This window comes from Borostomias antarcticus (assembly GCF_949987555.1).
Source record: "Borostomias antarcticus genome assembly, chromosome: 19".
Classification (NCBI taxonomy): Eukaryota; Metazoa; Chordata; class Actinopteri; order Stomiiformes; family Stomiidae; genus Borostomias; species Borostomias antarcticus.
This window is the reverse complement of record NC_140252.1, coordinates 628,769-655,927: the sequence shown is the minus strand read 5'-3', so window position 1 is coordinate 655,927 and position 27,159 is coordinate 628,769. Positions and strand designations below refer to the sequence as shown.

At 48.1% G+C, this 27,159-nt stretch overlaps 1 protein-coding gene across 1 annotated transcript in view; it reads right to left on the bottom strand.

Annotated features, from left to right (window-relative positions):
• Nucleotides 1–6,747: 6,747 nt before the first annotated feature.
• slc2a12 (solute carrier family 2 member 12) overlaps nt 6,748–27,159 on the bottom strand; it is a 25,532-nt gene continuing 5,120 nt past the window's right edge. Inside the window, 8 exon segments of the mRNA XM_084453453.1 lie at nt 6,748–7,823; nt 8,605–8,737; nt 16,346–16,468; nt 24,620–25,436; nt 25,438–25,566; nt 25,568–25,633; nt 25,635–25,748; nt 25,750–25,958. Of these exon segments, the coding sequence (XP_084309579.1) occupies nt 7,733–7,823; nt 8,605–8,737; nt 16,346–16,468; nt 24,620–25,436; nt 25,438–25,566; nt 25,568–25,633; nt 25,635–25,748; nt 25,750–25,958 (1,682 nt within the window). The 3' untranslated portion in view covers nt 6,748–7,732.

Sequence of the window (27,159 nt, the reverse complement as noted above, 5' to 3'; positions counted from 1 at the left end):
TCCAGGGCTTGTGTCTATCCAGGGCTTGTCTCTATCCAGGACCTGTCTCTATCCAGGGCTTGTCTCTGTCCAGGGCTTGTCTCTGTCCAGAGCTTGTCTCTGTCCAGGGCTTGTCTCTATCCAGAGCTTGTGTCTGTCCAGAGCTTGTCTCTGTCCAGGACCTGTCTCTGTCCAGGGCTTGTCTCTGTCCAGGACCTGTCTCTGTCCAGGACTTGTCTCTGTCCAGGACCTGTCTCTGTCCAGGGCTTGTCTCTGTCCAGGACCTGTCTCTGTCCAGGACTTGTCTCTATCCAGGACCTGTCTCTGTCCAGGACCTGTCTCTGTCCAGGACTTGTCTCTGTCCAGGACTTGTCTCTGTCCAGGACTTGTCTCTGTCCAGGGCTTGTCTCTATCCAGGGCTTGTCTCTGTCCAGGGCTTGTCTCTATCCAGGGCTTGTCTCTGTCCAGAGCTTGTCTCTATCCAGGGCTTGTCTCTATCCAGGGCTTGTCTCTGTCCAGAGCTTGTCTCTATCCAGAGCTTGTCTCTATCCAGGGCTTGTCTCTGTCCAGGACTTGTCTCTATCCAGGACCTGTCTCTATCCAGGGCTTGTCTCTGTCCAGGGCTTGTCTCTGTCCAGGGCATGTCTCTATCCAGGGCTTGTCTCTGTCCAGGCTGGTTTGACCGTCGTAGAAGCTTCCGCTGAGCACTTGTTCTACATCGACTGGGGGGTCCAGTGAGACTGGGGGGTTCAGTGAGTCTGGGGGGTCCAGTGAGACTGGGGGGTCCAGTGAGACTGGGGGGTCCAGTGAGTCTGGGGGGTCCAGTGAGTCTGGGGGGTCCAGTGAGACTGGGGGGTCCAGTGAGTCTGGGGGGTCCAGTGAGTCTGGGGGGTCCAGTGAGTCTGGGGGTCCCAGTGAGTCTGGGGGGTCCAGTGAGACTGGGGGGTCCAGTGAGTCTGGGGGGTCCAGTGAGTCTGGGGGTCCCAGTGAGTCTGGGGGGTCCAGTGAGACTGGGGGGTCCAGTGAGACTGGGGGGTCCAGTGAGACTGGGGGGTTCAGTGAGTCTGGGGGGTCCAGTGAGACTGGGGGGTCCAGTGAGACTGGGGGGTCCAGTGAGACTGGGGGGTCCAGTGAGTCTGGGGGGTCCAGTGAGACTGGGGGGTCCAGTGAGTCTGGGGGGTCCAGTGAGACTGGGGGGTCCAGTGAGTCTGGGGGTTCCAGTGAGTCCGACACGTTAAGAGTTAGACTAACATTTTTGGAATATTAAAACAGCTTAACTTGAACATTGTTGGAAGTGTTTATTTCACTTAGTGTTTTTGTGGTTAACAAGTGCAGAGTATTACAAAACAGTGTATCTGCAGGTTTCAGCAAGTTCATTTAAGACTTTTTAAAACCTTTTTAATGCCACTCGGAATGCAATTTAAGACAATTTACAAAAAATATGGTCAGTGAGACCTAATGCCCAAGAGCTGCTGATATATTTGAAACGTCATCTTTATACATGCTGGTGAACAAAATCATTCTATTCTCAAAAACAGTGTTTTGACCATTTTAAGAAGACTATACACTGTAGATTAGAGGACGGCAAAAAATACATCAATAATAGTTCCATACATTAAAATAAGATTGATAAAAGTTAGCACTAGAGCAGAAGTTAAATATCAGTAAGTTACGCATATTTTGTTCTACCTTTGATTTAAAAACAAATTCCTACTACCTATCAAAGTCATTTCTATCAGCTAGTTGGTCTTCACAGCAGTGGTGCATGATGGGACAGTGTGGTCCCCCTCCCCTGTAATTAAACACTTCCTGCCCTTTCCTGGTATTCCTGTAGGAATATCCGTTCAGTAAGAGCAGGGGTTGAGCGCCACAGTGTACTGACTATTCAAAGTTGTGATTCTCATAAATTGGGTGATGATCGCCTTTCATAAAAGAAATATGACTCATGTCTCATGATTACCACTGTGTCCTGTGATGTAATCACGGCTGACCTCATCCCTACCCCACCTGACCCACCAGCACTGTTCTGCTCACTTTCATTCAGGTTGATCATGAGGGAAATCTCTCTTTCTCTGGCTCATGATGCTGATCTTCCACATTGCAGACAACATTCAGCAATTTGAAAATGCAGGGGAGAATGAGTTCAGCTGGTAGTTGCATGTGATCCTGAGGTGTGTGTTGAGCAAGTAGGCCTCGCTTCCTGTAGAACCACCAGATGGTTGAGATTGGAGTTGTAGATATGAGGATGAGAACACCCCCGTTTACATAAATGGAGTATTTCACAAACCCTTGTCCAATCAGACGTTCTTTAAAAGCACGTCTATACAACACAAACCCAGTATAATAAGAAATAGTTCTCTGCCGAGTGGGTAATTCATTTAAGACTGTTTAAGGAACTGTGGATACCCTGAAACAAGTCTTAAAGGTGGCTGATCTTACTTTGTGAAACACCCCTGAGATCCAATAGATAACCCAAATGGTTCTGCCCAGTGAGGCAGCCTTATCCTAGATCTGTGGATGCTACCACTTCTGCCTGGGAGTTTCGGGGTGTGGCGGATGCAACCTCGACCTGATGCCACCCGTGCTACTTAAGCTATGTGGGACAAAACCTGTCGGACTTGAACTGCGCTGCTCAGTTGAAGTGTGGTATGATACTTCCGTTTGTGCTGTATGTTCAAACTTTTGTATTTTATGATAAGAAAAGTCGACAAAATAAAAAAGGCTACCTAGAAATGGTGTGTTTTGTGTGGCTTGAGAAGTTGTCACTATGGGTGTCTGGTCATCCGTCTGACCGTCTTGTTTATTGGTGGGTGTGAGCGGATCATGTATATCCTGACAGGGTTCTGCTGTGTAGTCAGTTTAGAAGAGACAGCGTGAGTCTGTCCACAGTGCAGGGTTGCTTTAAACATCACACCTCCAATGTCAATGTTGGCCTTCAATGTCAATATCACTCCAAGCTCCTCAACAACTCGAAAATGTTTTAAAAGCAAACAGATGAAACTGGTTTTGATTGTAATGCTCCTTTAAGATGTGAATCAACTGTGTAGACATTGGACAAAGATATGACATAAAACAAAGGTTTGATTGTGAACTGGCACCAACTTTTATTATCATAAAAGACTGGGATGCTCATCACTCTGAATATTTCATAACCACCCCAACCAACCAACTTCATACTGTGATCACATCCATTGAAAATCAGGACTGAACCCCAAATCGACCTTAAGCCTTTCCAGATGAACTAGAATCTTACTTTATGGCGAATTATATGTCAGAACGCCAACTAACACCTAGGTGAGTTTCTTGTCTTTGAAATCGAGAGTTTAACATGTTTTTGAATGATTTTTCAAGGTGCCCACCCACATCCATTGTATAACCAAAACAGTGGTAGAGAAATTATCAACTTTCTCGAAAATGCTAGTTTTGTCAACGTTTTGATCTGAACCATTGTATATGATCACCAGTAACCTTAAAACAGGGCTAACGTGCATGTTCCCTTTACTACTCCTTTAAGCCCCTCTGGTCACACACATGAACATGTAGATGCAATATGAAAGTTAGCTGCAATACGGTATATTTTCCTGATACACAACCTCCCTGTCATGTATAACATTCATGTCTGCACAGCTGCAGGAGTAGGAGGAGCCTGAGTTTGGTGCACATTTAGCAGACAGTCAAGGGATGACATGCAAAAGTGAAACTTATTTCCAGCACTGCTCCTGATGGCTGAAATTTGAAACACTTTCAATTTGAATCTTGAGAGCAGACAGGTTGGCTGTGGTGTAGCGGTCTGAGCGGAGAGCGGGGTTCGCGCCTCGGTCCCGCAAGGTCAGAGCACGGCAGGATCCCACAGGGGAGGGGCCTATTGGGCCGCCACTCCCTGAGGGTGGGTATTTTAATCTGGGCTGGAGGGTTCGTGGCCCCACAGTGACTGTCTGGTGTGGGTGTCACGGTCACGGGCTTGAGAGAGTCAGGTGTCTGTCTCTCTCTTCCGGATCAGGCGAGGTTGCAAGACGAATCCTCAGTAAGGACAAGCGAACAGGTCGGGTGTGATTGACCAAACTGGGTGAAAATGGGATCAAATCAGAAAACTAATTCAAACAGACAACCCTCTAATTCAAACAGACAACCCTCTAATTCAAACAGACAACCCTCTAATTCAAACAGACAACCCTCTAATTCTGTCATGATCATTGTTGTGGGATCTCAGTGTGGCAGTTTGACGGACTGGCTTCAGAAGGGGACTGGCTTCAGAAGGGGACTTTGGGACAGATGTTTTACTAGGTTTTTTGGGGGTCCAAAGAGCTAGGAAATGGTTTGGTGCTGGGAAGAAAACCATAGCTTCAAACAGCCCCGAATATTGTTAAAAACTCTTTAAAGTGTGCAAACTCAATAGTGATTGAAATATCCCACAAATTATTTTCCATGAAATCCCTGAACCTTGACGTTGTGTCATGAGTTTGGGTCACGTCTTGTCAGACTTGTAAAATGCTTAAAGGAGTAGTAAAGGGAGAATGCATGTTTAGCCCTGTTTTAGGGTTACTTGTGATCATATACAGTAGGACCCTACTTATCCCAACCCAACGGGACCGAAGGTCGTTCGTATCTCTGAAATGTCCGGATGACTGAAACTTATGTTAAAATGCACCAAATTCAATAAGTGGTATACTTGTTTCATATAGACTCTTAATAGACCGATAAATACCCTTAATTACTTGTGAAAATGCATCAAAATTGCAATCAAATAGCCAACTAAACTCATATAGCCTAGCCTATAATAAAATAACCGAATTTCCACTTGAGTGCGTGCTTTGATCAAATACAGTACTTTATTCTCAAATGAGGCCCACGCTGCATCGATAGGCTACTGTATTCGCAGAACAAAATGGTATAGCCTAAAAACAACCCAACATTAGAACAATTAGAGCAAATGATAATCAAGACATAAATAAATGACAGACAAGTTGTCGTGTCTTAGGCTATTGTAGCCTAAAAGAAAGTCTCTAAAACAACCGATGTAGGCTAACGTGGCCTAGGCTGTAGGCTATTATTTAACAAATACAGTAGGTCTAGTAGGCTAATCTACATGCCCACAACACGTCTGTGTTCCTGAAGTCCATTAACTGGGAACGAAAAAGGACTCGATGCTGCTTCAGGTTGCTGACGCGCTTTCTGGCTACCAAGGAATGCAGCTCTCGCGCAGCAGACTCGTTTGCGTTTTGCGCTCGACATTAGAAGAAATGAAACGTGACAGTAGGCTACAGCCTACAGGCAACATGTAGGTCTACATACAGTTCTGTTTTTATTCACAGTAGGATACAGTACTGTAATGAAAATCCCACCAGTAACCAGATAGCAGGCTAAAAAAAAAAAGGATCTCTGAAGTTCGGATGAGTGGGGTCCTACTGTACAATGATTCAGATAAAAACGTTGACAAAACTAGCTTTTTCGAGAAAGTTGCTAATTGCTATACCAACCGTTTTGGTCATACAATGGATGTGGGTGGGCATCTTGAAAAATCATTCAAAAACATGTTAAACCCTCGATTTCAAAGACAAGAAGCTCACTGAGGGGGTAATTGGTGTCCGTTGGTGTTCTGACATCAAATTCGCCGCAAAGTATGAATCCTGTAGGGTTTTATTGATCATTTTATGAAATCCATTGACTTGTATTGACGCGGCCGTTGTAGATGTGTAGATCAATCCGCAGAGGTGATTCTACTTATGGTAGCTATTGTTTTTGTTAGCTAGGCTAGCTAGTTTGCTCACTGCTCACGCTTCTCTTTAGCTCACAGACAAGGAAGCCCTAGGCTACAGTTCAGAAAACGCTTATCAAAATGGTTGATCTAGAAGAGTATGAATTTGATCGCGAGGAATTAGACTTTGACGGCAGTGCTTATCGTTTTGAGCCTGAATATAGTGAGGAGGAATTACAGCAAATGGAAGAGATGGAGGCTCGCCGAACCGCAGAGCCAGAGACGGTCGATGAAGCTGTCGCTATACCACGAACCACGGGTGTTGGGTGGTGTGCTTGCAAACATTGCCGACAGATGCCCACCGAAGAGGAAAGTTTGTGCTGTACCGAGTGGGACCTGTTGCTAACAGCTGACATGGCAAACCTGTCGGTCCATGAGTGACTCCTTGCCTGTTGAAAGTGAGTCCTGCTTTTACCACTAGTATTTATGTCCAAGCGAATAAATCTACAGTTTTGATAATTTCATGCTGTAAGACCACTTCTTACAATTCTATTTTTCTAAAGTTAGTCTTAGCAAAGGGATTATTATTATTATTATTATTATGCTTCAACACACACACACACGGGCACACACACACACAGCTGGCAATAAGAACTTACCTCAAGTTCTTCCACTCGTTTGTCTTCTGTCGTTCCTCTATGTAAAGTCTGAACAGCATCACGTTTGAAGAAAACCCTTTTGGGAGATTTCTTCGAGAAAAGCCTAGGCTTATAACATTTGTCCTCAAAATGCAAAGCGCACACACGGTGATCTAAGACCCGAAGAATATCCACGGGTGTGTTTATGTCCAAGTAAAGAGATTCTAGCCACAACTTCAATCTTGCGGGATCGTTGTAGGGAAGTCCATGACAAGTTACAGATGAACGGATTTTGCCACAATTGGCAACGGCACAATAGCGCGTCATTGTTGAGATCCCAAACAAATGCTTCGCACGAGCCTGTCTTGTTGTAGCGGTTAGCTTTTAAAATAAAGAAGCTGAGCGGAATCCAAAATGCTTCGCACGAGCCTGTCTTGTTGTAGCGGTTAGCTTTTAAAATAAAGAAGCTGAGCAGAATCCACGGACATCTCCTACCGCGAGATCAAGGCATTGCACAATATCGGAATCAGTTAAAGCGGAAGTTTACACACGTATGTGCTGCGACTAAATAGTTAGATGCTAAATATTTTTAAAAAGCCTTTCCAGATTAACTAGAATCTTACTTTATGGCGAATTATATGCCAGAACGCCAACTAACACCTAGGTGAGTTTCTTGTCTTTGAAATCAAGAGTTTAACATGTTTTTGAATGATTTTTCAAGATGCCCATCCACATCCATTGTATGACCAAAACGGTGGTAGAGCAATTATCAACTTTCTCGAAAATGCTAGCGTTGTCAACGTTTTGATCTGAACCATTGTATATGATCACAAGTAATCCTAAAACAGGGCTAAACATGCATTTTCCCTTTACTACTCCTTTAATTATTCAAGTAGGAATTGGGTATTTTATACTGTGTTCAGAGCAACATGACCGCTCATGGTCGTATACTCATTAGCATTTCAGTTAGCAGCACTGCTAACATCTACAATAATGTCAGCTGAAATCAGGATTTGGTTAATATACATATAGCACATTTTGCTGGTATGTACATTGCTCCTATTGTGTGACACAAAGTGATCAGAAAAATGCAAAGTGACCTCTGTATTTACTATTTGGATAAGAGGGTAAAAATTAGGAAGTTTTCCTTCCATGATTTGATTGAACAAGCTTGTCATCTTGCCCTTTACTTTTCCTCTCTCCTAATACCACTCCATCTTGGCTTTCACCTCTTTTCTCTTGCTGCATGTCCCTTATTTCACAATACTGCCTCTTCATTCATCCATCCATCCATCCATCCATCCATCCATCCACCCACTCATCCATCCATCCATCCATCCATCCAGTGAGCCAGCCCTTTCCTTCTTTGTCTCGATCTGGGTATCCATCCTGGAATAGGTCAGCGTTGAAAGTTCAAAGGTCACGGCGAGGCGGTGTTCTCTGTGGGCTTGCTTGTGATCAAGGTCTCCTGCGGTCGGACGCGTCTGCAGAACCTCACCTCCAGGGGCTTCCTGGGAGCCAGAGGAAGAAGACGGCGTCAGCCGATCAGTACACAGGAATGTGTGTGTGTGTGTGTTGTCAGTGTGTGTTTGCCTTTCAAGAGGAGCAGTGACTGGATAAAAGGCAGCCAGGCCTGCATTCCTCACAGCCACTGGGTGACTTGCAAAGATCTGTTTTCTAATGTGTGTGTTTTCTAATGTGTATGTTTTCCAATGTGTGTGTTTTCTAATGTGTATGTTTTCTAATGTGTATGTTTCTAATTTGTATGTTTCTAATGTGTATGTTTTCTAATGTGTATGTTTTCTAATGTGTATGTTTTCTAATGTGTGTGTTTTCTAATGTGTATGTTTCTAATGTGTACGTTTCTAATGTGTGTGTTTTCTAATGTGCATGTTTTCTAAGTTGTATGTTGTCTAATGTGTGTTTTCCGTGGGGCTGTATGCAGCTGGCTCCCACAGTCCTTACCTGTGTTTACCCACCAACGTCCTCCGCGCTCACCTCTCCGGTTGTAGCATAAGTAGTTCATAGACGGCATACTAAGGTGTGAGCTTGTTGATGTAGTTTTAGTAGTAATCCTCAGGTAAGCTAGAAGGGCCAGGGTGTGTCTACTGTACTGCCTATAAGGTACGTCGATATTTATCTGTTAAGTGTCCTGTTGTTTCCTGGTTTTATTTTAAGGTGAGTTGAGCTCTGTTCACAAATGCTGCAGTGCAGACATGTTGAGATCTGTTGTGGTAAGGGGATTGTGTTGAGGTGAGGTGTGCTGTGTGTTGCGGTAGAAGTGTTACTCACTTCTTGGCTAGCTCTTTAGAGATCTGCTCCAGCGTGCGTCCTCTCGTCTCCGGCACGTACAGGATGACAAAGACCAGCAGGACGAAGCTCATGGCAGCATACAGGAACATCACGTTGGGAACGCCAATCTTCTCTGGAAGACAAGGGAAGATAATAAAGGTTACACGCATCCTCTCATCCCTCCCATCCCCTCTCAAAGATACAATGTGCACAACCTGAAACTCATGTAAAACCCCTAAACCAATTCTGCTGAGCTGCAAGCATATTTCCTGCTTAACACACAGATTTCAATTCTAAACTATACTTTTTTCAAATCGACATACACTTCTCTCTTGCACAATCTTCATGAATAAAATCTATTTGTTCAATCAGAGCTTTAGCAATACTGTAAAAGGGTCACAGATGAGCAGAGCCATGGATGGAAACATTGAAGAGAGGAGACCAGAGAGGCAGAGGTGTGAGAGGAGGAGGAGGAAGAGCAAGAAGGGTTCAACCCAACTTCAGCCAATTCTCGGTTGCATCCATCATTTGGACTTTCAGAAATTATAATGAAACACAAGAAATCGACTCGCCTTACTGTAGTATGCATATCAAGTTATCAGTGATTACTGTACAGTGTTGCACATGGACTGAGGTACTGTAAACATGTAAGTATGTTTTACAGTATGTATGTACTGTATGATATTGGGAATTGTATTCTTACCTACTGTTAATAAAATATAATCTACAGTATTACTGCATAATACTGTTCTAGTATTTCAAGTATTTTACAGTAGTTGTCCTTTTTGCAGAACTGACAGATTACTGTACTATGGCGTAGTGGGAGAGAGAAATGAAGGCAGGATGCAGCCTAGTTTTTTAAAATAAAGACATTTTTGTTGTTACTGTATATTTGTGTGTTGTTTTATATTTGAGTATAAAAACAATATACAGTAATATTTTACATACAGCAGGAGTAAGTGTAACAGAACATGCAACGGCATGATTCTCCTGATAAAGAGCTCATACTAGTGTTTTCCATTCATACTAGTAGTGTTTTCCATTCAGCACATCAGTGTTCAATTGGTCCCTAGAAATGTGGACTTTCTGGTCTAGTTACTCATGTCTGTAGTTTGGACCTGGTGATATATAACATGTGTGATCCAGGACTTAACAGGAAAACCAATTATAATAGGGTTCCCCTGGGCCTGACCAATTCATCTGTGATTCTGATATTGATATTGATCAAAAACAATGGTTATGTATTGTAACCCTAGTGCTATGAGTGGAGCAGAGCCCCACAGGGCTAGCTCCTATTGGCTGGTGAAACCTAGCCAGCTACAATTGACTGAAGAAAAAAACCCATACACACACACCTGTGTCCAACGGTGCACCACTGTATAAGTGGGCTTCACCTTCTCGTCAAGTGGCTGTCAAGCAGTGAAGTGGCACGCGCTAAGATATCAGCAGAATATATCACACACACACTCAATATCGGCTTTCTAACCAGGTAGTTTGTTTTTTGATCAAACAATGCATGTCTGTTTATTTAACAACATGGCTTTCAGAGACTTTTTCATCTTGTTGTTGCTTGCTACAATTCAAGTTAAGGCGTTGTAGGCCTACTGCAACTCACCCCTCGCATCAAGAAACGCGGAGGTAAATCCGGGTTTTGAAATTGCCCAAACAAATTGCCATGGGACAATAAGCTTTGGACATTGCCATTTGTACAACAGATTTTCCATGTTTTGGTGCCTCAGAGCAAAAACTGCCTAATTAAAAAGCTCTCAAACTTCTGTAAAGTGTTTGGGCTGAAACAGCTTATAGTTGTAGCTCTCGGAACAGGATTGGACTGCTGTTTTTGAATGTAATGATGTTGACAAGGCATGGGATCAATTCAAAGGAAGGTTTTTTTAGGGCTGTTAGATGCAGTTCCACCAATTAAAGAGGTCAGAGTAAAACAGAGAGGTGCTAAATGGATGACAACAGAGATATTAGACCTCCTTAGACAGAGATTACTATTTGCTGCATTTTAAGAAGTCCAATCAGCAAACTGATTATAATAAATATGTTCAGTGCAGAAATCAAGCTAGCTACAAAATACAGAAAACAAAGTCCCAGTATTACACAGATGCTGTTGCAGAAAATGTAAAGCAGCCAAAAAAACTGGAAAGTCCTTAAAGACATTTGCTCAACAGGGAGAAGTATTACAAAAGCTAGAAGTATGGGAATAGATATTGATAATACAATGTGTTTTGACAAACAGAAGATCTCTGGGCATTTTAGTACGTTTTTATTGCCGATACTCTAGTTTCTAAATTGCCAAACGGCTCAGAAAGATTTGGTTTGCCTTTCTTGAACACTTTCTACCAAAGTAAAAATGTTGTTCTTGACTGTTTTGAGATGAGTCCTGTCATAGTAGTTAAAGTGATGAAAATGCTAACCTCATTATGTACCAACAAGGCGACTGGTCTGGGTCTTATTCCAGCAGATTCCTCAGAGATAGCGCCAGAGTCACCAGTGAGGGTATTACTCATGGTGAATCTGTCACTCAAGCAAGGAATAGCTCCAAGCCAGATAAAATGGCCAGAGTCCTCCCCCTGCTTAAGAAGAACAGATGTCCAGAGTCCTCCCCCTGCTTAAGAAGAACAGATGTCCAGAGTCCTCCCCCTGTTTAAGAAGAACAGCAGAACAGATGTCCAGAGTCCTCCCCCTGTTTAAGAAGAACAGCAGAACAGATGTCCAGAGTCCTCCCCCTGTTTAAGAAGAACAGCAGAACAGATGTCCAGAGTCCTCCCCCTGCTTAAGAAGACAGCAGAACAGATGTCCAGAGTCCTCCCCCTGTTTAAGAAGAACAGCAGAACAGATGTCCAGAGTCATCCCCCTGTTTAAGAAGAACAGCAGAACAGATGTCCAGAGTCCTCCCCCTGTTTAAGAAGAACAGCAGAACAGATGTCCAGAGTCCTCCCCCTGCTTAAGAAGAACAGCAGAACAGATGTAGGGAACTATAGGCCAGTATTGATTCTTCCAACTTTATCTAAACTACTGGAAAGGATAGTGTATGATCAGACTGAGGAACACCTGAAAGGGTAGTGGATGATAAGACTGAGGAACACCTGGAAGGGTAGTGTATGATCAGACTGAGGAACACCTGGAAGGATAGTGGATGATCAGACTGAGGAACACCTGGAAGGATAGTGGATGATCAGACTGAGGAACACCTGGAAGGATAGTGGATGATCAGACTGAGGAACACCTGGAAGGATAGTGGATGATCAGACTGAGGAACACCTGAAAGGATAGTGGATGATCAGAAAGGATAGTGGATGATCAGACTGAGGAATACCTGAAAGGATAGTGGATGATCAGACTGAGGAACACCTGAAAGGATAGTGGATGATCAGACTGAGGAACACCTGAAAGGATAGTGGATGATCAGACTGAGGAGCACCTGAAAGGCTAGTGGATGATCAGACTGAGGAATACCTGAAACAGCACAACCTTCTGTACGAGTTCCAGTCTGGTTTTAGAGCAGCCTACTCCACCAACACCTGCCTTACTCACCTGTGTGACTACATCAAACAAGAAGGTGATAAGGGTAATTACACTGGCATGGTTCTACTGGACTTACAGAAGGCGTTTGACACTGTAGATCATGTCATACCTTTGTTCAAACTGCAGTGTATGGGACTACACTGCCAGTGCAGCTCAGGGTAGACCAGCTGAAACTCCACCACATGTACAACATTATTAATAGTGCTGCCCCCGGATACTTAGGCTCACAGATAGTCATGGTCCACACTCAGCACAGTCACAACACTAGGGCGAGTGTGCGCTCCTGTGGGGTGCCACGAGTAAATAGTGTAGCTCATGGTTCCTTTTTTTATACAGGAACATTACTGTGGAACAGCCTTCCACTTAATATAAAACAGGCAGAAACTAGAAGGGCTTTTAGAGGACAGTTTAGAGCTTATCTCTGGACTAAGGTGACCAGATAAGAAAGCCTAAATCTAGCCTACTTTATCCAGTTTTTTTCTTAAATGATCTTAATCCATAATTTTGTTTTTGTTTGCGGGGTTAATACATGTTTTGTGTTATTGTTGTCTTGTATGTAAATATCAAAAGACCATGTTGGAAATAAGTGTTGACACTTTCACATGTCATCCCTTGGATTACTGTTTTTACTCAATCCATAAATAAACTCAATCAATCAATCAACCTGCACAACTGCTCCTAACCGAAATTTTCAGCGAGCAGACCGCAGGGTCAGCAAGCCTGTTCCCTGTGGGTCTCCGCTCCACTCATAGAACTAGGATTACAATGCGTTACCATCGTTCTATTTCATGGAGCTTCGCCCCACAGGGCTAGCTCCTATTGGCATAGGTGGAGCTATACGACCGCACCATGCACTCTTGCTGGACCCATAACAAAACTGGCCAGCCAGGACACAAGCCAGTACTCCAAGGTGAGACCATACCAAATGTTGGCCCAGCCCAAGCACTGGCCCCACCCAGCCACACTCGGCTTATCACAGCCGAGGGCAAGGAGAGGTATGTGAAAGGAGAGCCGAGACCCTGACTGGAAGCGGATAAACGTAACATATCCCGTCCAAGCCCCTCCCAGCCCCAAAGGGAGAGGAGTGGACCACCACAGACGGTCCCGCCCTGGAACAATATGCCTAATGCTGACCTCTTCCCCCTCGCATGCGGCGGAGGATACAGCAGAAGGCTCTCGGCTCCAAAAACCCTGTGCGCTGAACGCACCCCGGACCACTTTCAGAATGAAAGACGGACCCGTGCGCAAAAAAACAGCCTTGCTCCCATCACCCGTGATGAGAAAGACTGCCAGCGCTCTCAGATCACTGACCTGTTCACCCGATGCAAAAACGAGGAGCAACGCAGCCCTCGATAGAAACTTGAGGGGAAAAACATTTCATTGGCTCGAATGGCGCTCCACATAGCACGTTCAAAACCAAAACAAATCCCAATGTGGCCCCATAGCCTTGCGCACAGAGGGAAGACTGTGCAGACTGGTCACAAATACATAACTAGGGGATGTCTAGAAACCGTGGTTCTGACGAACCTCTCATGACACGCGGAAATAGCGCATGCATACACTCCTTGATAGTGGATGCCACTAGACCGTCCTCACGATCAACCAGGTATAGGAGAAAATCCAGAATCATCCCAACCGAGCAGAACTCGGAGGCAATGTCCCACTCTCTGCAACCCCTGGCTTATGATGGTAGAATTAGTCCCACTGCTGGGAAAGCATACAACAGCGCCTCCAGCCTGGGGGATGCCCGAACACGTCCACTCCCAGCGGAGGCTGGACCCACTAGCTCAGAGAGGACCAAAGGGGACACTTCTCATGTTCTCTTGAAGCGAAGAGATCCGCCTCGGCTCTTCTGAACCGAGCCCAGAGCTGAGCCACCATCAGCTGATGCCATGAGACCCAGAAGGCACATGACCGACAGAACAGGGACCTTCATAGAGGGATGGAAAACGCACAAATGGAGAAGGTTCTGGGGGTGAGCGCATATCCGAACGGGAGTCTGGTATATTCGTCCGCCACTCCCTGGAAGGCAAAACACAGATAACCCCTCGGCGCTGGATGTATCAGCACGTGGAAGTAAGCGTCTTTTAGGATTAAAAGACTAAAAGGGCAAAGATTGCTAGAAAGGAACACAGCATCTGCCGCACCGTGAAAACAAATGAAACCCCAATTTCACCACCGCCTTGTTGAAAAAGGTAAAGCTCCAAAATTGGTCCCACACCCTCGTCCTCTATGACTCAAGGAAGTAGCAGGAATTACATCCCTCATTCCTCTGCCCCAACGGGACCACAGTCCCCGCTCCTGTTGATAATAGCTCCGCAACTCTGCAGCCCGTGAAGGGCAGAGGGGAGCAGTGAAAAACTGACTGGAATAACCCTCCAACAGAATGCACTCTAACAGCTGACCAGGAGGCCTTTCTCCTGCCAGTCCAAGAGAGGCTGTGCCGTAGATCGCGGCATCAGATCGAGGAATCTGCCTTAAGTCATCTTGGCTGCTCCCGAACAGCGGAGAAAACTCCAGTGTTCTGGTTCAAAACAGGCCGTCCTTGAAAGGGATATGAAAAATTCCCACAGAATTTTCCACACCTTGCTTCCATACAAGGGTGAATGGCATTCCTGCCAAGAATCACTTCATTCATAGAATGAGGAAGTGAGTCGGCTGCGTCTGCTTTACAGACAACCCGCCGCCGACTTGCCCATTCAGACAAAGGAGCGGCGGTGTCTCGCAACACAGGGAATCTTGTCATCTCATTTGCATATACAATCACCATTGGCTCAATGCTTGAAGCCGTTGGCGAAGGAAGAACACAATGAGATACAGACGGTTCACAAAAATGCCATGCAAGACAGCTGTGTGAAAGCTAGCCTATGCCACTCCAGCCGGTTGCCCCCGAAGCTCCCGCGAACGGACGTGGCGGGGCTCCCAGAGTTGCAGGCTTATCCCATGCCTCCCTCACGAACGTCTCTAGGCCAGGCATCGTCGGAAGGGATGAGGTACGGGCTCGATGGGGGTTCCGTAGCTGCCGGGGCTCTGTTCTTCTTCATCCTCCAGTCGTCTTGTGAACTGAAAGTTTCAAGGAGCAGAAGTGCAGGCGAAGCCCGCTTATACAGTGGTGCACCGGACCTGGTTGGGCACAGGTGCATGTAAGTTGTTTTTTTTCTTCATCAATTGTAGCTAGCTAGGTTTCACAAGCTTCTGTTCTTGTGTGTGTGTATGTCAAGATCACATAGATCAAAATGTTAATTTAATAAACTATTGGGAGCAGTCTGTTTTCTATGCTCCAGTGTGAGGACTCTTTTTCTCATTCGCAAATCTGGTTTGTCCTGCACCTGGTCTGCATAATGGATGTGCAAGCTCTTTTCAATTACCCTGAGCCTAGTGCCCCATAGGGCAGGAGCCCACCTCCTGATTCCTTAGCGTGACGCAGCTTGATGTACAAGTGCATCCCCAGGGCATGACGCTAGTATGATGCAGTCTGGTGTATGTGTTGATGTAAATGTTAGGATTGTCATAGCATTGTGCATGATGATGACATGCATTATGGATGGAGGACGACAGGTGCACTGGGCACTTGTTTTCATTCATCATGTCTCTCTTTCTCAAATGTCCTTGTACAGCTCCCAGGTAAGTACAGCCTGGTGGGCATGCTCTCTCTCTCTCCCGCAGGCGATTTTTTTGTCCGAACATCAACGGACACCAGTGACCACTCGGTGAGTTTCCTGTCGAGACGAGATTTTACAGTGTTTTTGAGGGATTTTGTCTATGCACCTATGGATGCATTGAGTGTGTTAGTGGTGACGGGACATCGAGAGTAGACCGTTTGACGAAACTTTGATATTGGCTATTGTATATGATTGTAAAAAACCTTATAACATGGATTATAATGCTAAATTCCGAACCTGTCCTTTACCTTTAGTTGAATACTTGAATCCTGTCAACACAGGACACCAACGTTCCGTTGCTGCTTGTTCATGACAATAGGCGGGGAGCGCCCTCTTGTGGTTAGAAGTGGTTATATTGTATGCATCATTTTCTATGCCAAATTATACAATACCAATAATCAAATATATATTCGATTTTCTGAAAATATTTAAAAGAGAAAGTAGAATATCATTTGTGAGCTCATGTGACAGCCCTAACACACACACACACACACACACACACACACTCGCACACGCACACACACACACACACACACACACCTTACCTGTGACAGTGAGGAAGGTCATGGAGATGAGGAGGTTGGTGGCCCAGTTGACAGCTGACACCACAGACACAGCTTTGCCTCGTATGCCAGTGGGGAAGATCTCACTCAGAACCACGTACACCACTAGAGAGGGGGACGGACACACACACGCACACACACACACACACGCGCACACACACACACACACACACACACACACACACACACACACACACATTTGTCAGAACAAAACACCTACCAAAGTAGATATATACAGTACAGTATATACACATATAAATGACAGAAGTCAGACTACTTGTCTTGCTATCCACAGTCTCAGACGGAGATGTTGTACAGCTGAACAAATGTGGAAAACTTCCAACCTCCAGGTCCACCGTCTCTATTTTAAAGAACTCCAAACCGAGTTTAACGATTTGGTTAAGAAGGCGAGATATTTCGCTGACCTTATCAACTCAAGCAGGGGAAATGCCAAAGTCCTCTTTGAAACTATCAATAACATTGTTAGCCCTCCGCTCACCACAGTACCTGCTTTTTCTAACAATGACTAACCATTTTCTTTTGTTTTTTGTAAATAGGGTTGCTGATGTGAGGTCCAGCATCACCCCCCCCCCCCCCTCTCCTATCCGGCCAACTAGGCAGACAATTATTACCAGTTTTTCTTGTATTTCCATGCAATAACTAACCGACCTAGTGAGCACTATGAAATCTTCCTCCAGCCCCCTAGACATTCTACCAACATCCTTCCTGAAGGAAGTTATTAGCTCACTTGGCCCTTGCCTGGTCTACATCATAAATAGTTCTCTTGAGTCAGGTTGTGTCCCATCCTTTTTCAAGCAGGTGGTTGTTCAGCCTCTCCTTAAAAACCCAACTTGGACCCTTTCTTACCCAATAACTACAGACCCATCTCCAAACTGACCTTTATCTCAAATAAATTAGAAAAAGTTGTTGCAAATCACTTTCTGCAGTTTTAAATAGTCATGATATTTTAGACAAGTTCCAGTCTAGTTTTCGCCAGAAACACTCGAGGGAAACAGCTCTCCTGAGTCTCTAATGACATTATGATGTCCTCAGATGCAGGTGAACACTCTGTTTTGGTGACAGTAGATCTCAGTGCAGCTTTTGATACTGCAGACCAGTACTGCATCATGTTAGCCAGACTCAGAGAGTGGGTGGGAGTCTCTGGGAGTGCCCTAGACTGGTTTACCTCCTATCTTAGAGACAGTTTCTCTGTGGTCGTTGGCTCTTTTAAGTCTGAATCTGCCGTCTTATCCTGTGGCGTGCCTCAGGGCTCTGTTTTGGCTCCGATTTTATTTGTTTTGTACATGCTTCCTTTAAGCCACATTATTAGTCATTTCCAGGGTGTCTCATACCATTGTTATGCGGATGACATTCAGTTGTACTTTTATTTTAAACCTGACAAGGTTGAAAATGTAAATATACTAATTGATTGCCTGTATGCCATTAAGAACTGGATGACAAATAACGTTTTACAACTAAATGCTGACAAGACCGAAGTCCTTATTGTTGCTACAGACTTTATTGCTTCTAAGGTGGTGAATTACTTGGGGTCCTTAAAAGGAAATATACGCTCCACCATTAGAAATCTTTGTGTCACTCTTGATCAAAATATGCCCCTGGATACGCATATAAAATCCCTGACCCGCACCTGTTTTTTCCACCTTTCCACCATATCGAAATGAAGGTTGATTGTGTCACATACGGAGTTGGAAATGACTGTCCATGCTTTTGTATCATCCCGGCTGGATTACTGTAATTCCCTGTATACCTGCCTCAGCAAGTCATCTCTGGACCGTCTCCAACTGGTCCAACATGCGTCTGCTAGGATGTTAACCAGGTCAAGAAAGTCCTGCTATATCACACCCATCCTGGCCTCCCTGCACTGCCTTCCTGTATCACTCAGGATACATTTTAAGGTCCTTGAGCTCACTTAAAGAGCCCTTCATGGACAAGCGCCTGGCTATATGTGACCTTCTCCACACTCTGAGGTCCTCTGACCAGAGCCTACTGGTTTGTCCTCTGACCAGGGCCTACTGGTTTGTCCTCTGACCAGGGCCTTCAGGTTTGTCCTCTGACCAGGGCCTACTGGTTTGTCGTCCTCTGACCAGGGCCTACTGGTTTGTCCTCTGACCAGGGCCTACTGGTTTGTCGTCCTCTGACCAGGGCCTACTGGTTTGTCGTCCTCTGACCAGGGCCTACTGGTTTGTCCTCTGACCAGGGCCTACTGGTTTGTCGTCCTCTGACCAGGGCCTACTGGTTTGTCCTCTGACCAGGGCCTTCAGGTTTGTCCTCTGACCAGGGCCTACTGGTTTGTCGTCCTCTGACCAGGGCCTACTGGTTTGTCCTCTGACCAGGGCCTACTGGTTTGTCCTCTGACCAGGGCCTACTGGTTTGTCCTCTGACCAGGGCCTACTGGTTTGTCCTCTGACCAGGGCCTACTGGTTTGTCCTCTGACCAGGGCCTACTGGTTTGTCCTCTGACCAGGGCCTACTGGTTTGTCCTCTGACCAGGGCCTACTGGTTGTGCCCCGGACCAGGCTGAAAACCAAGGGGGACAGAGCCTTTAAATCTGCAGCCCCCGATCTCTGGAATGCGCTCCCCCAGGACTGAAGCATCTCCCCCAGGACTGAAGCATCTCCCCCAGGACTGAAGCATCTCCCCCAGGACTGAAGCATCTCCCCCAGGACTGAAGCATCTCCCCCAGGACTGAAGCATCTCTCCCAGGACTGAAGCATCTCCCCCAGGACTGAAGCATCTCCCCCAGGACTGAAGCATCTCCCCCAGGACTGAAGCATCTCCCCCAGGACTGAAGCATCTCCCCCAGGACTGAAGCATCTCTCCCAGGACTGAAGCATCTCCCCCAGGACTGAAGCATCTCCCCCAGGACTGAAGCATCTCCCCCAGGACTGAAGCATCTCTCCCAGGACTGAAGCATCTCTCCCAGGACTGAAGCATCTCCCCCAGGACTGAAGAATCTCCCCCAGGACTGAAGAATCTCCCCCAGGACTGAGGCATCTCCCCCAGGACTGAAGCATCTCTCCCTTGCTTAAGACTCTCCCACTGCTGAAGACCCACCTGTTCAAACAGCCCTAACCTACTGTACTGTTGCCTATGTTGTTGTTGTTTTTTTTCTTCTTCTCTTGTTTGTATTTTACTGTCTTTTTTGCCTTTTGGACCTGTAAAGCACTTTGTGACTCTGTGCTGTGAAAAGTGCTATATAAATAAAGTTTTACTTACTTACTTACTTACACACACACACACTCACACACACACACACACACACACACACTCTCACACACGCATGCATGCATACACACGTACACACACACACACACACACGCACGCACCAAGTAAGATGTGCACTTATGCATACACACGTACACACACACACACACACACACACACACACACACACACACGCACCAAGTAAGATGTGCACTTAATACGGCCAAGAAGAGACACTTCTCCGACCACTCGGCCAACAGCCACTCGTCACTCTCTAGGAAAAGATCCCTGTGATCCCAGGAAAAAGATCCCTGTGATCCCGGGAAAAAGATCCCTGTGATCCCGGGAAAAAGATCCCTGTGATCCCGGGAAAAAGATCCCTGTGATCCCGGGAAAAAGATCCCTGTGATCCTGGAAAAAGATCCCTGTGATCCCGGGAAAAATATCCCTGTGATCCGGGAAAAAGATCCCTGTGATCCCGGGAAAAAGATCCCTGTGATCCCGGGGAAAAGATCCCTGTGATCCTGGAAAAAGATCCCTGTGATCCTGGAAAAAGATCCCTGTGATCCTGGAAAAAGATCCCTGTGATCCCGGGAAAAAGATCCCTGTGATCCGGGAAAAAGATCCCTGTGATCCCGGGAAAAAGATCCCTGTGATCCCGGGGAAAAGATCCCTGTGATCCTGGAAAAAGATCCCTGTGATCCTGGAAAAAGATCCCTGTGATCCCTGGAAAAAGATCCCTGTGATCCCTGGAAAAAGATCCCTGTGATCCCGGGAAGCCCTCTGATCTACCATTGCCGAGATGTGATGACAGTCAAAGCTCTTGTTTAAAAAAGTGTTTGAATACACATCTAAACTTTCACATTGCAAATGTATTAGCCTACCCAATGCTTTTAATTTATTCTATTCTATTTTATCTATTTTTTAAAATGTGTAACCCTGTTAATTGCAAACTATTTGAAAATGTATGTTAGGGATATATGACACATAGTCAAGGCCTTTACAAAATAGATTTTTTTGCGATACACTACATACTGTATTGTGAAGTGATGATGTGGCTGCATATACAGCCTGCAAGCTCAGCTGCCAGTCCACCACCTCATCACCTTACTACCACCACCTCATCACCTTACTACCACCACCTCATCACCTTACTACCACCACCTCATCACCTTACTACCACCACCTCATCACCTTACTACCACCACCTCATCACCTTACTACCACCACCTCATCACCTTACTACCACCACCTCATCACCTTACTACCACCTCATCACCTTACTACCACCTCATCACCTTACTACCACCACCTCATCACCTTACTACCACCACCTCATCACCTTACTACCACCACCTCATCACCTTACTACCACCACCTCATCACCTTACTACCACCACCTCATCACCTTACTACCACCACCTCATCACCTTACTACCACCTCATCACCTTACTACCACCTCATCACCTTACTACCACCACCTCATCACCTTACTACCACCACCTCATCACCTTACTACCACCACCTCATCACCTTACTACCACCACCTCATCACCTTACTACACACCACCCCATCACCTTACTACCACCACCTCATCACCTCACTACCACCACCTCATCACCTTACTACCACCACCTCATCACCTTACTACCACCACCTCATCACCTTACTACCACCACCTCATCACCTTACTACCACCACCTCATCACCTCACTACCACCACCTCATCACCTTACTACCACCACCTCATCACCTCACTACCACCACCTCATCACCTTACTACCACCACCTCATCACCTTACTACCACCACCTCATCACCTCACTACCACCACCTCATCACCTTACTACCACCACCTCATCACCTCATCCCCTTACTACCACCTCATCACCTTACTACCACCACCTCATCACCTTACTACCACCACCTCATCACCTTACTACCACCACCTCATCACTTTACTACCACCACCTCATCACCTTACTACCACCTCATCACCTTACTACCACCACCTCATCACCTTACTACCACCACCTCATCACCTTACTACCACCACCTCATCACCTCATCACCTTACTACAACCACCTCATCATCACCTTACTACCACCACCTCATCACCTCATCACCTTACTACACACCACCTCATCACCTTACTACCACCACATCACCACCTTACTACCACCACCTCATCACCTTACTACCACCACCTCATCACCTTACTACCACCACCTCATCACCTTACTACCACCACCTCATCACCTTACTACCACCACCTCATCACCTTACTACCACCACCTCATCACCTTACTACACACCACCCCATCACCTTACTACCACCACCTCATCACCTTACTACCACCACCTCATCACCTTACTACCACCTCACTACCACCACCTCATCACCTTACTACCACCACCTCATCACCTTACTACCACCACCTCATCACCTTACTACACACCACCTCATCACCTTACTACACACCACCTCATCACCTTACTACACACCACCCCATCACCTTACTACAACCACCTCATCACCACCTTACTACCACCACCTCATCACCTTACTACCACCACCTCACCACCTAACTACCACCACCTCATCACCACCTCATCACCTTACTACCACCACCTCATCACCTTACTACCACCACCTCATCACCTTACTACCACCACCTCATCACCTCATCACCTTACTACACACCACCTCATCACCTTACTACCACCACATCACCACCTTACTACCACCACCTCATCACCTTACTACCACCACCTCATCACCTTACTACCACCACCTCATCACCTTACTACCACCACCTCATCACCTTACTACCACCACCTCATCACCTTACTACCACCACCTCATCACCTTACTACCACCACCTCATCACCTTACTACACACCACCCCATCACCTTACTACCACCACCTCATCACCTTACTACCACCACCTCATCACCTTACTACCACCTCACTACCACCACCTCATCACCTTACTACCACCACCTCATCACCTTACTACCACCACCTCATCACCTTACTACACACCACCTCATCACCTTACTACACACCACCTCATCACCTTACTACACACCACCCCATCACCTTACTACCACCTCATCACCTTACTACCACCACCACCCCATCACCTTACTACAACCACCTCATCACCACCTTACTACCACCACCTCATCACCTTACTACCACCACCTCACCACCTAACTACCACCACCTCATCACCACCTCATCACCTTACTACCACCACCTCATCACCTTACTACCACCACCTCATCACCTTACTACCACCACCTCATCACCTTACTACCACCACCTCACCACCTTACTACCACCACCTCATCACCTTACTACCACCACCTCATCACCTTACTACCACCACCTCATCACCTCATCCCCTTACTACCACCTCATCACCTTACTACCACCACCTCATCACCTTACTACACACCACCCCATCACCTTACTACCACCACCTCATCACCTTACTACCACCACCTCATCACCTTACTACCACCACCTCATCACCTTACTACCACCACCTCATCACCTTACTACCACCTCACTACCACCACCTCATCACCTTACTACCACCACCTCATCACCTTACTACCACCACCTCATCACCTTACTACACACCACCTCATCACCTTACTACACACCACCTCATCACCTTACTACACACCACCCCATCACCTTACTACAACCACCTCATCACCACCTTACTACCACCACCTCATCACCTTACTACCACCACCTCACCACCTAACTACCACCACCTCATCACCACCTCATCACCTTACTACCACCACCTCATCACCTTACTACCACCACCTCATCACCTTACTACCACCACCTCATCACCTTACTACCACCACCTCACCACCTTACTACCACCACCTCATCACCTTACTACCACCACCTCATCACCTTACTACCACCACCTCATCACCTCATCCCCTTACTACCACCTCATCACCTTACTACCACCACCTCATCACCTTACTACCACCACCTCATCACCTTACTACCACCACCTCATCACTTTACTACCACCACCTCATCACCTTACTACCACCTCATCACCTTACTACCACCACCTCATCACCTTACTACCACCACCTCATCACCTTACTACCACCACCTCATCACCTCATCACCTTACTACCACCACCTCATCACCTTACTACCACCACCTCATCACCTTACTACCACCACCTCATCACCTCATCACCTTACTACAACCACCTCATCATCACCTTACTACCACCACCTCATCACCTCATCACCTTACTACACACCACCTCATCACCTTACTACCACCACATCACCACCTTACTACCACCACCTCATCACCTTACTACCACCACCTCATCACCTTACTACCACCACCTCACTACCACCACCTCATCACCTTACTACCACCACCTCATCACCTTACTACCACCACCTCATCACCTTACTACCACCACCTCATCACCTTACTACCACCACCTCATCACCTTACTACCACCACCTCATCACCTTACTACCACCACCTCATCGCCTGAGCAGTTTATTACTAACCCACCCTCCCCAGAAATATCCCCATGTGCCTCTGCCTCTCTGCACAACGAGGCAGCATGTGGTTGTGGGCTTGTTGGACACCAGTGTGTCCCTCAGTAGAGGCTGACTAGCAAAACCAGTTTGGGTGTTTGTGTAATGAGTTTTGCATACTACTGTTACTAAGATGACATTTTCCTGGAAGACCAACATGAGAGGTGCAGCTGCTTCTATGTGTCTGTTCATCCATCAGTGTGTGTGTGTGTGTGTGTGTGTGTGTGTGTGTGTGTGTCCGTTCATAGCATGAGATTTAGTAGCCAATACCACACCAGCACAGAGGGATGTAGAGATCGCTGATAAACCTGCAACGCTTACTTCATCGCCTGGGTGTCGTTTTTTAGGTGTTAGGTGTGTCGCTGTGCTTTCTGCTGTGTGTGTGTGTGAGTGTGTGTGTGTGTGTGAGCGCATTCTTACTTGGTCCGAGGCTGAAAGAGAACGCCGCCACGTACACCAGCAGGCTGATCAGCGACACCCACTTCAGCGAGGGCGACACCTCCGTCACGCCTGCCCCCCCGACGCCCGGACCTATCCCATCATCCCCCCTGCTCGTTCCCAGCGCCGCCCACGCTGTCCGCGCCTCCTCAGACCCGCTGCTATTCCATCCGCCCCTGCCGGGAAAGGGCGTGGCCGCCGCGCCGTAGCCCAATCCCGACGAGGTACCGTTGGAGTCCCGCCCGGCGTAGGTGTGGTTGGGTCCGGCCGGGCTCTGGCACAGGCTGGTGAGCTGGGTGTGGCTCTGCAGGGTCACGGTGCCCAGCACAGTCAGGGACGCCGCCATGAAGACGGCGCCCACGCACAGGAAGCTCTTGGGTCCCAGGCGGTCGACGAGCAGCACCGCCGGCACGGTGCCCAGCACCTTGACCACGCCGAAGCCCGTGGACGCCAGCGTGGCGGCGCTGTCGCTGTGGAAGCCCACGCCGCCGAGCAGCGGCGAGGCGTAGGACAGGAGGTTGGGCTGCCCCGTGGCCTGCTGCAGGAACACCAGGGCGGCGCCGGTGAGCAGCCTCCAGCGCAGGTTGGCCTCGCTGCTGAACAGCTCCCGGAAGCCGTGCTCCGCCTCCTCCCTGAGCCCCGCCTGGATTTCCCGGAGCTCCGCCTCCACGGCCTCCGCGCCGCCCGCGCCCCCGCCCCTCAGGCGTGCCAGCACGGCCCGGGCCCGCTCCGTGTCGCCGCGCGCCACCAGGAAGCGCGGGCTGGGCGGCAGCAGGAGGAGGGCGCCGGCCTGGAGGGCGGGTGGCGGGCAGCGCCAGGCCGAACGTGTAGCGCCACCCGTGCGGCAGCGTGGACAGGCCGTGTCCGAGGCCGAAGCCCAGCAGCACGCCCAGAACCACCATCAGCTCGTACAGCGTCACCAGCAGGCCCCCGGCGGTGCCGCGGCGCGATCTCCGCCACGTACAGACACGCCGCCGTGCCCGACAGCGCCGCGCCCCGCCCCCACCACCGCCCGGCCCAGCGCCAGCGCCGCCAGCGAGCCGGCCGCCGTCAGCGCGCCCGTGCCGCCCGCCACCAGGGCGGCGGCCAGGAGCATGGAGCGGCGGCGGCCCGTAGCGGTCCAGCAGGAAGCCGCCGCCCAGCGACATGAGCAGCGCCCCCAGCAGGAGGGAGCTGACCAGCAGCTCCTGCCCCCGGCAGGTCAGAGAGAGCGGGCGGCGCAGCTGCAGCAGCACCCCGGAGGTAAGGCCCAGCTCGTACCCCAGGATCAGACCGCTCAGGGAGGCCGTCCACGCCGCCGCACCCACCAACCAGCTACAGCCTGGGGGGGGGAGAGAGAGAGAGAGAGAGAGAGGGAGGGATAGAGAGAGAGAGAGGGAGAGGGAGAGGGAGAGAGAGGGAGGGAGAGAGAGAGAGGGAGGGAGAGAGAGAGAGAGAGAGAGGGAGAGGGAGGGAGAGAGAAAGAGAGGGAGAGAGAGGGGGGGAGAGAGAGAGAGGGAGGGAGAGAGAGAGAGGGAGGGAGGGAGAGAGAGGGAGGGAGAGAGAGGGAGGGAGAGAGAGAGGAGAGAGAGAGAGAGAGGGAGGGGAGGGAGAGAGAGGGAGGGAGAGAGAGAGGAGAGAGAGAGAGAGAGAGAGAGAGAGAGAGAGAGAGAGAGAGAGAGGGAGAGAAAGAGAGAGGGAGAGAGAGGGAGAGAGAGGGAGAGAGAGGGAGAGGGAGGGAGAGAGAGGGAGGGGAGAGGAGAGAGGAGGGAGAGAAGAGGGAGGGAGAGAGAGGGAGAGAGAGGGAGAGAGAAAGAGAGGGAGAGAGAGGGGGGAGAGAGAGAGAGGGAGGGAGAGAGAGAGAGGGAGGGAGGGAGTGAGAGGGAGGGAGAGAGAGGGAGGGAGAGAGGAGAGGAGAGAGAGAGAGAGGGAGGGAGGGAGAGAGAGGGAGGGAGAGAGAGAGGAGAGAGAGAGAGAGAGAGAGAGAGAGAGAGAGAGAGGGAGAGAAAGAGAGAGGGAGAGAGAGGGAGAGAGAGGGAGAGAGAGGACGGGAGAGGGAGGGAGAGAGAGGAGGGAGAGGAGAGAGGGAGGAGAGAAAGAGGGAGGGAGAGAGGTGAGAGAGAGGGGGGGGGAGAGGGGGGGGGGAGGGAGAGGAGGAGGGAGAGAAAGAGAGAGGGAGAGAGAGTGAAAGACAGAGAAAAAGAGAGGGAGAGAGAGAGAGAAGAGAGGGAGAGAGTGGAGAGAGGGAGGAGAAAGAGAGGGAGAGAGAGAGGAGAGGGAGAGAGAGAGGAGGGAGAGAGAGAGAGAGGGAGAGAGAGGGAGGGAGAGGGGGGAGAGAGAGGGAGGGAGAGAGAGAGGGAGGGGAGAGAAAGAGAGAGGGAGAGAGAGTGGAAGACAGAGAAAAAGAGAGGAGAGAGAGAGAGAGAAAGAGAGAGGAGAGAGAGGAGAGAGGGAGAGAGAAGAGAGAGAGGGAGAGAGAGAGGAGAGGGAGGGAGAGAAAGAGAGAGAGGGAGAGAGGGAGGAGGGAGAGAGAGAGAGGGGAG